This window comes from Sciurus carolinensis, unplaced genomic scaffold (assembly GCF_902686445.1).
Source record: "Sciurus carolinensis unplaced genomic scaffold, mSciCar1.2, whole genome shotgun sequence".
NCBI lineage: Eukaryota > Metazoa > Chordata > Mammalia > Rodentia > Sciuridae > Sciurus > Sciurus carolinensis.
The window spans coordinates 101,208-115,568 of NW_025920412.1; the positions used below are offsets into that span (position 1 = coordinate 101,208).

The 14,361-nt window shown below is 44.7% G+C and overlaps 1 protein-coding gene across 1 annotated transcript; it reads left to right on the plus strand.

The window, feature by feature from the left end:
* Positions 1-4,358: 4,358 nt before the first annotated feature.
* On the plus strand, positions 4,359-13,169 carry LOC124975708 (ral guanine nucleotide dissociation stimulator-like; the record flags this gene model as incomplete). The annotated part of the gene is made up of 4 exons (XM_047538299.1): positions 4,359-4,385; positions 11,399-11,592; positions 12,567-12,775; positions 13,009-13,169. Coding segments are annotated over exons 2-4 (486 nt in total), but the record flags the coding sequence as incomplete, so codon positions are not given.
* Positions 13,170-14,361: the final 1,192 nt, after the last annotated feature.

Below are 14,361 nucleotides of genomic sequence, written 5' to 3' on the forward strand. Positions count from 1 at the left end.
TTTACAAGCAAATGTTAGATTTTATTCTATTCATTCTACTTTATGTGCTCTTTTCTAAAATAGTATTAGCACACATAATTATTCATTAAAGAACACTGTGTTGATTTCCGCCCTCTGGCTCCACGCTTCATGCGGATGCTCATGGGCCCCTTGGCTCCGCCTGCAGGTCAGATGTTCCTGGGGAGCCAGCTGGGCTCCCAAGTGCCCGGAAATGCCACAACTTCTCATCATCATACCCATGAATCTCCACCAGAGCAGGGAATAAAATATTTATTTCAAAAAATGATGAAAGGAAGGTATGGATTGGAACTTTGACTATTTACAACTAAGAAAAATACAGGAAATTTTAAGTGTGAGTGAAGGTTAAAAATCATATTACAGGGACAAAACCAGTTAGCAGTGACTATTCATAATGAAAACTTCATTGCCAGCAGACATGAAGACCATTTAATTCTCAGAAAAGAGTTCAATTTATGCCAGTTACTTTTGAGGAGCTATGTATGTCTTTAGAAATATATCCACAGCACTTTTGAAGCATATCCTCTGAAAGGAAATGTTGAAAATTTGAAAAGAGATCTAGTCCATGTTTTAATTTTTAACTTGACCAATTTCAAATGTAGCATTGAGTTAAACTTCTGGTCAAAAATTTGTATAGATAAGACATTTAAAAGTAAAGGACAAGTTTCTAAAAGTGCTCCATTTGAGAGCGTCTTTACAAAATGTCCATTATCCTTCAATTAAAAAAAATTTTTCTTCTTGTGCCCAAACATAAAATTTTAATGATTGTGGTAAGTTCTTACCAACTATTGCTTAATAAGTATTTGGTTATAGGTTTCTGGGAAGTATGCTACATGTGTAATTAAACTTCTCTAGCCAGGTCTCTACCCTGATTAGTTACCAGTGTGTTTATATTGGTGGTAAAAATATGAATATAGAGAAACTCATCAAAACCTTAGTATTGGTTCCAATGCCAGAAATCATCAATATGCTCATTTTTCAAAGAACCCTTACAAAGATGAACAATGGGGGAAAGTGTTATTTTAATGCTGTAAGCTTAACTACCATCCAAATAATTCACAGGCAAAACAAGCCTTGCAAGTATAAATTATGTAAAGGAGCACTTAATCAAATTGCAAAACTTACTCAATAGAAGAGAATTCATACTGGAAGGGAGCCCTATGTATTTAAAAAATGTATTACAGCATTTCATTGTTCAAACCTTTCTAAACCTCATAGATACCATGACAGTGATAAGCCCTACAAATCTGAAGAATGTGGCAGAATTTTTAAACAACGATCACCCCCTGTTAAGCATCAGAGGATTCGTCTTGGGGTGAAGCTCTGCAAGTGTAAAGAATGTGACAAAGCCATTAAAAATTCCTCAACCCTTTCTAAACATCTCAGGTGGCATAGCAGTGACAATAAAAAAAGCTCATGTGATACTCAACACCAGATACTTTGCACTGGAGACAGATCCTACAAATGTACACAATGTGCCAAAGCCTTAAAGAATTTTTCAGTCCTTACTCAACACCAGAGTACTCATGCTGGAAAGAAGAAGTACAACTGTGAAGAATGTGGCAAAGTTTTTCATATAAGATCATTGCTTACTGGACACCAGAGAATTCGTACAGGAGAGAGGCCCTACAAATGTGAAGAATGTGGAAACAGTTTTTTTCAAAGCTCGAAGCTTACTCTGCATGAGAGAATTCATACTGGAGAGAACTCGTACAACTGTGAAGCATGTGGCAAAGGTTTTCGTTACAGATCAAACCTTTTGATACACAAGAGATTTCATACTGGAGAAAAACCCTACAAATGTGAAGAATGTGGCAAAGCTTTTAGTCAAAGAGCAGGCATTACTATACACCAGGGTATTCATACTGGAGAGAAGCCCTATACATGTGAGGAATGTGGCAATGGTTTTAACCAAAGATCATCTTTTACCGAACACCAGAAGATTCATACAGGAGAGAGGCTCTACACATGTGAAGAATGTTCCAAAGGTTTTAAATGTAGATCATATATTAAGAAACACCAGAGAATTCATACTGCAGAGAAGCCCTACAACTATGAAGCATGTGGCAAAGGTTTTGTTACAGATCAAACCTTTTGATTCACAAGAGATTTCCCACTGGAGGAAACCCCTACAAATGCAAAGGATGTGGCAAAGGATTTAAGCAAGGAGCACATCTTAAAGAACACCAGAAAATTCGTTCTAGAGAGAAGTCCTACAAATCTAAAGAATGTAACAAAACTTTTAATGAAATGCAAAAACTTATTCATACTGAAGAGAAGCCCTACCAATGTGGAGGATGTGGCAAAGCTTTTAATCAAGAATCCTACCTTATTTACTACCAGGAAATTCACACAGGAAATAATCCCTAAACATGTGGAGAATGTGGCAAAGGCTTTTATTACAGATCAAACCTTAGTGTACACCACAGAATTCATACTGGAGAGAAGCCCTATAAATGTGGAGAATTTGGCAAAGGTTTTTGTCAAAAAGCAATCTGTAATAGCCACCAAAGAATTCATACTGGAGAGAAGCCTTACAGATGTTAAGAATGTGGTAAATGTTTTTCTCAAACATGGCAACTTAAAGTACACCAGAGAACTCATCCTGCAGAAAAGCCATAGAACTGTAAAGAATGTGGCAAAGCTTTTAGCCAAAGATCAAAGCTTGCTGAACACCAGAGAATTCATAGTGGAGACTGGTCCTACACATGTGAAGAATGTGGCAAAGGTTTTTCTTACAGATCAAACTTTATTCAACACCAGAAAAATCATGCTGGAGAGAAGCCCTAGCAATGTGAAGAATGTGGGAAAGGTTTGACGTAAAGAGCACATCTTGAAGATCACCAGAAAATTCGTACTGGAGAGAAGCCCTGCATATGTGAATAATGTGGCAAAGGTTTTAAAGGTGATATTTTGAGAAACATAAGAGAATTCGTACTGGAGAGCAGCCCTTCAAATATGAAGAATGTGACAAAGTTTTTTGTTGTAGGTCAGTACTTGCTCAAAACCAGAAATTTCATACTGGAGAGAAACCTTACAAATGTGAAGAATGTGGCAAAGGTTTAATCCAAAGATTATACTTTATTGATCACTGGAGAATTCATAGTGGAGAGAAGACATAGCATTGTAAAGAAAATGGCAAAGGTTCTGATTGAAGTTCATGCTTTACTCTACATCAAAAAATTCATACTGGAGAAGACCTTTGTAAATGAAACATTGTGTCAGTGACTCTAAGAATGTTTAAACCATTATTCCACACCAGAGGAATGATAGCAAATATAAATAGAAATGTTAAAAAAAGTGACAAAGTTCCCCACAGTTGTTTATTCACACCTTATTCTACCCCTGAAAATTCATACTTTGAAAGTATAAGTGGAAAAATTATCACAAAGCTTTTAGTCATCATTCAAGCATTACTAATAATTCAAGAATTCATAGTGCATAAAAACCCTAAAATTGTAAGTAATGTGTCCAAGCCATTAATCAAATTTCAAACATTCTTCAAAATATGAAATTTCATACCTGTAGTGAACGTGGAATAACATTTGTCCAAAATATATACCATTGATACAAAATACTTAAAATAAAAATCCTTTTCAAACATAAAAAAATTAAAATTAAAAATAAAAGAAAAAGAACACCGTGTTTTAAGTGTCCTCCATTGAAAAGTTGACATGTCCCTGACAGACTTTTTATTTCGGGGGTATTATTTATAGGGAATTACAGCAGGTATGTGATAGTGAAATAAGAAGTCTTCTATCCATTTTATTCTTTTCCTCATCATTTTTGTGAATGATGTTTCCCACTTGTATGAATGGATGCTGGGTGTCGCCTGCTGCTTGCATGTGTGCATATTATGCTTGACACTAATATTGTACTTGGTGAGTGGCAGGAAGTCAGTACTGAAGTTGAACTCTTATTTTCTAGCAGCTGTGCTCAAGATCCTTGGTGTGCCTTCTGCAGTTTTGGCCACGCTCTTCAAGTTCTTCAAGGTGATTTCCTGGTCATCAGAATCATGGCGTCTGCCCTTAGAGCATATAAAGCATTGTTTCATGAGTGTGGAAATGGTCATGTGGAAGGTTCCTGGGAGGAGAGATCATTGATAATGGACTCTGTGTGCCTCACCAATGAACTGTTTTTTCTCTCTGGTTTTTAGGAAGAAAGTGCCTTCAAATACCTGTGCACCTGCGAATCCAGGCATCTGCTTCACTTCAGAAGAAGCATTCATGATTCATTTCAAGAAGACTTGAGCAGGAAGAACTGAGCTTCAGGTATACCGCAGGTACCTTGCATTGCAGATGGGTTAGAAGAGAGAAGAGATGCTTCATGGGATTTTATCACATTTTTCCTGAAAGTCCCACACACAGGTGAGTCCCCAACATATTTAGAAGCCATTTTCCAACCTTTTTAATGGAATTGAATCAGAGCCCCTGATGCTGTGTAAGAGCCATAATTAGTTTGGATGTTAATTATGTATTTCATTCCTGAGCTCATTGCTCAATCCAGCCTTTCTGCCTTGAGTACGTGAGCTTCTACTCAAATTGCAGGCAGTGCTCTTGCTTTGTGAGAACATCACCCTGATTCAGTGAGCCTGATGCAGGCTGCAGCCACTCAGTGTTCTTGTGAAGGCCTATTTGTGTGGCTGGTCTCTGGCGTCCTCGTCCAGCCCTGCTTAGAGTAGGGTGTGAAGGGTCCAGGCAGGTACCTTGTTAGTCTTGACCTCCATTGCCATTGGGCCTCTCCAGTGTCCCTGGACTATAGCCTACTCTTGTGGCCTGGGCTCAGTGAATCTTACATTTGGAATCCCACTGTGTGTCCAGATTCCAGGCACTCCAGCAGCCTCATAACTGATACAATCTTTCCTAATTTTGTTTGAGTGTGAGAATTCTCCCACCCATCCTCCTCCATACTTATCACACATTTTATAATTTCACACATGAGGACCTTTATTCATTGACTTAGTTTTCAGTGATGATGGTTGCTAAGACTTTGTCACTCATTCAAGGTCATACCACTTGCATGGTAGGTCTAGAGCACTGATCTTCCTAATATAGTTTGCGTGATTCTCTCATTTAGACTATGACTACCTCTGAAACACACACTACATTTGGAGTGTCAAAGCTCTTGACACTGCCTCTTTGGCAAGTATGCATTCTCTTCCAATTTGGAATGTTTTAAGCATTCCTGTTTGGATGTTTGTGGAGGTAATGCAGGAGAAATTTCATTTAAAGTATAGAAAACACAACAAATAAGAGTCCTATTTTTTATGCTAAGCACCTGTAATTAATATCCCTTTCTTTGTGCTTCTATGAGTTGCTCCTTTGAATTTTTGAAGACAAATTTGCTGGAGAGCAAGGTCTCAAGAAGTAAAAGTCAAGTCATTCTCAGTGTTTTGAAGTGAAGAATATGTTCAGGATGTGAATGCTTTCCAGCCAATACCCATCTATGGCTTCATCACAGATCAATCAGAGGGTTCTCTCGGGTAAACTGTTTGATCCCAGTAACAAAGGCACCAGCCCCTGCAGTGTGTGCCTAGCTGTTTCCCCACATGGGCTGACGTGGCACTTTTCATGCCTCATGACTGACACTGTGTAGTCATTAGAGTGTCTGTGGCCAGATGTGATCTGCATGGCCAACATGCTACAGGCCTGGTGCAGGCAGGTCCTAGGCTGCTCCAACAAACCCTGCAAACTATGTGCCATACAGCAGAAGAGAGGCCTTCTGTCCAGTTCCAGAGGCTCCAGGCAAGAAGTGTGGGCTCTCCCAGTGCCACAGTCCTTCACAGGGTTCCCAGGTAGTGTCCTCCCCAACTCTCCCAGCTCTTTCCCACTCTCCTGCTACTGCCCACAATTTGTTTTCCTTTCTGGGTTGTCTAGTCTCTGCCTCAAACCTCACACAGCTGTTTGTTTACCCGAGCCTCCCTGGGTCTCTTTTTCCAAACTCCCGTTTCTACAAGAATTGCAGACATTGGATTTGGGACCTGTTTAAACTGTGTTCCTTCATGTGACCTCTCCTTAGCTTCATCAGTGTGTAAAGACTGTTTCCCCATAAGCTTGCACCCACTTTTGGGTGAACGAGAATTTTCAGGGGACACTCTTCTCTCAAGTACACTGACCTCCCCACTGAGGCTTCCTGGTACCCATTGTCCTAATTGGTGTCATGGTAGGTTTCATCTGCCTGACTGAGAGGATCTAGTGACCTGGCAATTCACTCTCTCTGAAAACACCAACACTCTGCAGTGTTCCCCAAGGCCTCTGCAGAGCTTTGCATTTGAGCTATTCACTGATGTATGCAATGTATCCTAGAAAGTGGACTCACCCCCTCCCTCCTGAAAGCGCAATGCTTGATACTCTTTGAAGTAAGTTGTTATTTTGGATTCTTTCTTTAGTGGGCAGGTGCTTGAATCCTCTCCTTGGAGGTTTGCAGGCCTAAAGACCAGATGTGTCCGGATGTTGACTTGAAGGATATCAGCTCCTATAAAGCCCTCATCTTGGTGGTAGTTGTTCCTCCCCTGAATGCAAAGCAAGAAAATGCAGTTGGCCCTGTGTCCATCCTCCTCCTTCCACAGACCCAGCAGCTGCAAATCAAAAGTATCAGGAAAGAAATTGTATCTCTGTGGACATTTACTTGTCATTGTTCCCTAGATCATACAGGGTTATGGAGAATTTCATTCTGATTTTATTGTATTAGGTGTCAGAAACATCATTATGGGTAGAAGATATGGAAATACTCTTGCATTTTTAAAAGAAACTTGAGCATGTCTTGTGAAATTTTGCACACATTCTGAATAATTCTCATTCATTTGGATGATCTGGGAAGCATAGGTTTCATTGTTTTTTCTCCCATATGATGTGTTACCAGGTGGGAACTTGAAGACATGATCAGGCCATGGAGTCTCCTCTTTTGGGAAGGGGCTACTCAGAGAAATCCTTGTTGCTGTTTTACCTTCTGCCACAGGAGGACACAAGAAGGTTTTCAGATGTAGGTACCTAACTTGCAGCCTCCAGAATTTGAGAAATAATCCTTGTGGTATAAATTGCGCAGTTTCCTCTATTCTGCCATCACAACACACACAGTTCTTTGAGAGTCAATCAGCAATTACCTTATTTTTAAATTCTGGTAAAATATGCCAAACATCCCTTTTTAATTCAGAGGCTTTAAGCATAGGCATGTTGCTGTCTAGACATCACCACCGTCCCTCTCCAGAATTCAGGTGGACATACTGACCAGACTGACTTCAAGTCCCTTCCACAGGTCCAAGAAAGGAACATTCTTCATGTTTTTATGAACAGGATTATTGGTAATATGAGTTAAATTCTACAAAATTTGTCTTTCTTGGACAATGTCATTTTCAAAAGTGTGTGGCTCACCCCCACTCCTGGGGATCCAGGTCCACTGCCAATTCTGCAGGTGTGTCAATCTTCGGTCTCAGTGTCAGGCAGTGGTAATTGTGCATATGAGCTGTTTGTCCAAATCAGTGAGCAGCTGTGACCCCAGGATCTAGGCTATTGGATCCCAGCCTGTGGGTTCCCCCATCCTCCAGGTCTTTGCAGACCGATGTGCACCAAGGCCGTGTGCATGGTGGGTTCAGGAGGTGCTTGTAGGATGAGTCCTGAGGTGGTAGGAGGGGCCATCCCAGTGGTGGAGAGGACCCTTTTGTCTAGCCAGATGTTGTGTCATGGGTCATGTTAGACTAGAAGTATGAGCAATGCCTAGATTGTCCTGGTCTGTGTGGGCCCAGCCTAGGAGCTGAAAACTGGTGTGGCCTCATAAATACTAAGACTCAGGAATCCCAGAGTAAAGGGCTAGTCCAGAGCCAGTGGAACCTGAGTGTCTTTAAGAGCACTTTTGTGCTGGGAGGCAGGGAACCATTTTTGTGATGACACCTGAGGCAGATATGCGTGCTTCAAGTCCAGGTGGAGATGCTGAGGAGCAGCCTGGGATGGCATGTGGCTTCCCCACCTCCACACACCTGGGGCATCCCGGGGCTCTGAGAAGCACAGCAGCAGGATGAGTACTGAGGGAGTCCACTGTCTCTGCAGAGTGAATGGGCTGTCTTCAGGGCCCCCAGCAATTGCATGTCACACCATCTGATCCCAGAGTCCTGAGCATCTTGTTGAGGCTCAGTCTGTTGCCACATTTCTCTACCTTGCAGAACTCTCTTGGCTCCCTCTGCACTCATTTCCTTGAAAATCAAACCATGTAGGGTGGGTTACACAACATCCAGAGCTACCCAGACATATTCCACAGTGTCACCATCTCTTTGTGGGACATGAACCCTTGACCATAGCAGATTAGGGTGGACCACAAGCACCCGGGGATCCATGTTCAAATCACATTAGGACAATCAAGAAACTGAGGAAGCAGAGAGGGAAGATTGATCAAGGCAGATGGCTCGGGAGGTCAGAGTACAGAGTGGAATGGAGAGTTGTGGCAGGGGCAGTTTTGAGGTTTAGAAATGATGTGCTGGTGGTGGCTGGGGTGTCTCCATGCTTCTCAAAGCCTTCACAGGTGGAAGATGCCCCAGAGTGTTCATGAATAGATACATTGGGATGTCCTTCGATCACCTTTTTCCTTTGAAGTATGATGCCTCCTTTGTGTTTAGGAGCATTCTAAGCGAAAGCCTCACTTCTGTTTAAAAAAAAATTGTGGGGAGAAAAAAGGTGCATGGACCTGTGACCCAAGGACATACATGTTCCCAGAATTTTCTGGTGGACTTAGTTGTCCATTTGTCCATCCATCCATCAACCACTAATGTCCTTGGGTCTTTTGAAAGTGCTCTCCTTTTCCTGGGTTTCCTGAACAGAAATCATCTTAGGGTCTCGGGGGAATAGGGACATGTGTTCAGCAGAGGGTGTTAGTACACTGTGTATCTCAGAGGCAGTCCTTTTTGGAACCCAATGGTCCTCATTTTGGAATGGGCTAGGGTACTAACCATGGTTAGGGTGAGGACACCCTGGGACCTGCAGAGGGAAAGAGGGACAGTGGAGACTGATATTGCCCCTGGATTTGAGAGGACTTAATTTTGTGCCTGGGAATCTGAAACCTCATTACCTTAGGACACACACACTCAGGTCAAGGTTTTCAGAGCAGTGTCCTTTCTGGGGTACAGGGCTGGTTTTAGCACCAGGAATTTCACTGCTCTCCATTGTAGTGGAGCAACTGGACCCAGGGAAGAGAGCCTGTGGTCTTTCTTTGTCCACAGCATCCCATGTCATGGGTCCTCCCATCACCAGCATTTCTGGATAAAAGAAGCCACTCAGACAGGGCTTTCCAATAAATTCTTTTCTACTCACTCATTACTGTGGTCTGGCAGTTACCCATTCAAGGGTCCTGTCAGCATGGACATGACTCAGTCACCACCATGAGTTCTACCCTACAGTGGCTGCAGATATGCAACATCTGAAAGCAAATGCACGTGAAAGAAAAGAGCAATATCCACAGTCAAAATAGGATCAGGTGTGACAAGAAAAACAGGAGTCACTGGGGTGTGGGGGATGGGCTCAGTGGGGTGTCATTGCCTCTGGAACCAGAATGATATGAGGTGGTCAGCCCTGCTCATTGAAGGAGCAGTGTGTTGGGGAAGGTGTGGCCATACAGAAATTGGGAAACAGGATTGAATTTGGCCACAGGAGGAGGTTGGATTCATGGCCAATGTGGCTTGGAGGGCACAGGCAGACAGGGATAGGCTAGTGCACACCCCAAAGCATGGAGGCTCCCTTGATGTCCATGGTTCTGTAACACCAGCCCTCTAAGCCATGACTAATGACTACAGGCATTGATGAGGTCAGTATCTGTGCACCTGCATCCAAGGGGCTCAGCTGGACACCTGTTTTCAGGAGGCTGGAACTATAGCCTCCTTTGAGGCTCAGCTGGGAGAATCTGCCTCTGGGCTCCTGCCTGTGTTCCTTGGAGGATCCCATTTGACTGAGACTTAGTGGTTCTCTGATGGGAGGATGGGACACTGTCATGTCTTTCTCACAGGATGGTGTCCACAGGCCAGCTCATGATGGATAAATGTTGACTGCCTGGATCAAGAATGAAAATGAGACTGGGAAGCAATACTGGAGATAGGGATCCAGACAGAAGCCATAGGCTTCCCAGAACTCCATCCTGGAGATGATATGCCATCACCATTTCCTGCTTCTAAGTCCAATGGATCCAGAGACAGAGTCTGATCCACCTCCAGGAGTGGATGTACTGGCTTTGGGCAGCAGGGTGCTGTGGTACCACAGAGTATCTGTGAGGCCCCCACCTCATAGCCTGAAAAGAGGCACTTGTGCAATTTGAAGTCTCATGAGAGGCCTTGGGTGGTCTGTGCCAGAGAGGTCAACCTCTGAATCTCCATCCACTTAAGCTTGTCATGGTGTAGAGTGGGAACAGCAGCCAAAAGGGACTGACCTTGTCCAGCATTCTATGTGGGACACAAGCCTGATTGAGTTGGGATGCATTCTTTGTCTGTCCCCTTCTTGTGATTGTACCATTTCTAAGTTTGTGCCTTCATAACCTATGATTACTGTCTATTGTTTTCAAAGAAAGTACAGGTATTTATAGGCAAATATATCCAATGACAACCTAGAAATTGAAGGCTACATCCATACCCTGAAATGTTGGGGACACTGGGGAACCCAAGAGAGGCACAAAGTTTGGTCCAGCGTCACAGAGTTGGTGAGAAGAAGGGTCTGCTTGTGAATTCAGCTTTGAATCCTTACGTTGGAACTCTATTGGGAGCCAAGGTGGGCAGGGTCTGGTGGGTGTAGTTGTTGGTGAACATGTGTTCAGTTGTGCACTTGATGTGGGTTGAGATGGGAGCAATCAGCAGCCCTTGCGGTTTTGGGAGTAGTCTTGTGTGAATAAGAGGCTCGGGTAGATGCAGCACAGGATGTGACCTCAGTGCCTTGACAACGGATCAAATGGAACATGGAACCCTGGTATTCAGGCACCCACTTCACTGAGCAACCCGTCCCAGCTCAGTCTGTTGGAGACACTGGAGCGAGAGGGATGTTCTCTTGTTGTTTCAAAAAATGTCAAGCCTTAGACCCCCAGGAATCTCAGGGGGACCACCATGCTCTTGTGTGGGAAGAGGGGCTGAGGTTTCGTCCTAGATGCCAGAGTCTGGGGACATCTTCCCAGAGAAGCTCAACAGTAACACTGAGCAGCACAGGACAGGTGAGCAAAGTAGGCCCTCATTTAGGTTCCTCATGAATGGCCCACCACTCACACTCTAGCTCTGTGTGTGTGTGTGTGTGTGTGTGTGTGTGTGTGTGTGTGTCAATGAGAACTGTCCCATTCTGATGTTACTTCATTATATTGGGATAAAGCATTTTCCTGTTTGCTACCATTTCCATTTTTGATCCCACCATTCTTGGTCCCAAACCAGGGTGAAAATGATCTGGTTCCGAACACGGATGAGCCCTGTGGGATAGAGACCCTTGAAGGTAACAGAGAGGCAGAGCTCATGAACCAGCTGGTGCCTGTCTTTTTTGGTAGGAACCCCGACTGGGGCAGCACCTTCAGGTCTATTTACTCAGGTTTCATCACCAGCCAGCAGGTGCTGGAGCTGCTCTTCCCAAGGTAAGACCGTACCTCCGAGACCAAGTGTACCATCACCTCATGCTTGGGTCTTGAGGAAGCCATGTATCTCTCAGAGAACCAAATGCTTTGTGAGACCTAGGGGGATCAGAGGACCAAGCTCATAGTATACTATCAGCACCAAGTGGGTGACAGTGAGGAGTTACCTTGCCTTCTCAGGCAGACCAAAGCACCCTCTCTCACCACCTGGTCCACAGAGGGGTGTGGAGCAGCCTACACACATTGGGCTCTCCTGTTTGAGGCTGTGTACTCAGCTCAATTCCAGGTGGGCTCAGTGAGGCCTAGGGTTTCTTTCTGGTTGCTTGTTCCCTTCCTGCATGGAGAAGCTCTGTGCTAGGGGCCTGACTTTCTTTAGGCCTTGAGGAAAGTGCTTTTGCTTTAGACAGGATGTTCCAGATTCCATAGTGCTGCAGAACTTCCCTTATTAGTTACAGCCAGACAGGAGTTGGGGGCTGGAAGCTCCCATGCCCAGTGAGATATGTGCGAAGTAGATGTTTGGTCTCTCTCTTGAATGAACATTCAGAAAGCACCCACTGTGGGAAGACATGTTGAAAGGCATTATGACAATTCAGTTGAAAATGTAGTAAAAATCTGCTATCTTGTCCCTTTTGATGGTATCAGAAGTAGGCTATGTCATGTGTCACCATCCATTCCTCCTTTAGACAGGACTGTATCTTGTCCTAACCCAATGAACATAGTAGACAAAGAAACCATCGTCAACATGAGGTGGAATGTGGCCAAAAGTGAGGGCTGCTGTTTCCAGATTAGTAAGCTGCCAGGTTGTAAGTTTTTTGTACAGAGTTGTCTTGTCACTGTGTCCATCCACTGTGTCTTGGCTGTGGTGGACTGGCCTGTGCAGAGACAGTAAGGCAGAGGCTGCCAAGGCCAGTTTTGGTGGTGGGGCTGTGGGGAAGAGCATCTAGGCTTCTGCTGACTGCACACCTGCTTGTTCACAGTGCCGTGCCCATCAACCCGGGTACCTGGATGGAGCAGTACAGCGAGGCTTTCCATCAGCCTCCAGGCCTCATGATTCTCCAGCTGCTGCTGCCTTACCTTCAACTGTACATGGGTGGCTTGAATCTGGAGCGCCAAGCACACCACCTGCTGGCACAGCTGGAGGATGGCAAGTCCAGTGAGGCACAGCCTGAGTTCCAGGAGGCCCAGGGTGTGTACATAAGGGTCTTGATAGGTCAGAGTTTGGTCCCAGAGGGTGGAATGTGTATGACTGCTGTTGGGCTGGGAACAAGGAGAAGCCATTTTCCACTCAGGCCATGCCCCTGTCTGGGAATAGGTCCAGCGTGGGCTCAGGCGCTGAGAACTTTGTGGCACACAGTGTGGATTGTCTGTTTTTGCAAAGCTCACGGCCAGTCTGTCATGTTGGATTCTTTTCTCCTCTAGCTACAGGCTCACTTCCAATGCCCACCCCAGGGCTAGAGCCTCATCAAGGAGCTGCTCTGGTGGCCAGTGATGGAGCAGCACCATCGCCAGAGGCAGAGCTCAAGTCCAGTTCCCCCAAGGTCTCTGCTCCTAGCTCCACAGTACCTCTGTACAACCAGCGAGTGGGAGACAGCTGCTCTATTCATGTCCATCTAGAAAATCAAAGGTGATTGGAGTATAAGAACATCGTGGTGAGCCATTCAGCAGGGGATCCCCTGGGTGCCATCACTGGGGAAGGCAGAGATCATAGCTTGGACTAGGCCTGCCTTCATGAATTAGAGCTTCTGGAAGGTAAATAAGATTGAACAGAATGAAGAAGACAGAGCTCAGTGTTAAGAAGCTGACCTGAGATGAGGGAGAGCAGCTGCATGCCCCAGTTCCAGGTGTGAGTGCAGGGTGTGGGGTTTGCAGTATGGAAGTGCAGGGGTAAGTGCTTGCTCAGATGAGGTCAGAGGAACGCATAGGGTGCAGGCTGCACTCTGAAGCCTGGTGTCTAGAGTGAGTTGGACCATTGGAGGTTTGTGCAGAGGATGCAGCAGTCATAACTCCTGTGTGCTGGAAGGCATATATAGAATGGAAGGGATCCTCATTAGCATAATGAGGTTAGGTTATTGCACATCACAGACAACTGGGGTTTTTCAAGAAAACATATGTCATACTTTGCACAGACCTAAATAGGGAGCTAGCAGCTCCCTTCGCACAATTTTGCTGGATGTGGGGTTTAAGCCCTAACTCTCCATGTGTCCAGTGACAGAGAAGCCCTCAGTGGAGTCCAAACCACATTACAACACATCGAGGAATGAGGCCATGGAGCCCAAAAGTCTCCTGGCTATCATAAAAGAGTCACAAGCATACTCTAGTTGTTGAGTCTGTTTTATATCCTGTCTGTCAGGACTAAGGGGTCTAGGGTCCTGCCTGGACCACCCACAAAGGGATCATGATTCTCAGAGCAGAGATGGGATACAGGAGCAAACTGGACCATTCCTCCCATCTTGTTGGGCCAAGTGTGTCTTTAGAAAGGCTGTTAGGTATTTGCACCCTTTTATCAGAAGGACATAGCAGGGACAACCTGACTGTTGTACCAAGATGGGGCTAGAAGCACATAGGAAGATCCCACATGAACTCTCGAAGGCCCCAGGTAGCATGATAACACATGGTGCCCTTGTCTTAAGAGCTAAGCTGTCTCCTGAATGACTCTGACCATTGTGCTCTGGGTGGCTACTCCAAAACTCATTCTCTGATGAGTTTCTCCAACCCTGATCAGGTGACCTGCCAGGATAGGGCACCCGCGGTCATACGCAGGGCCTTACAAGA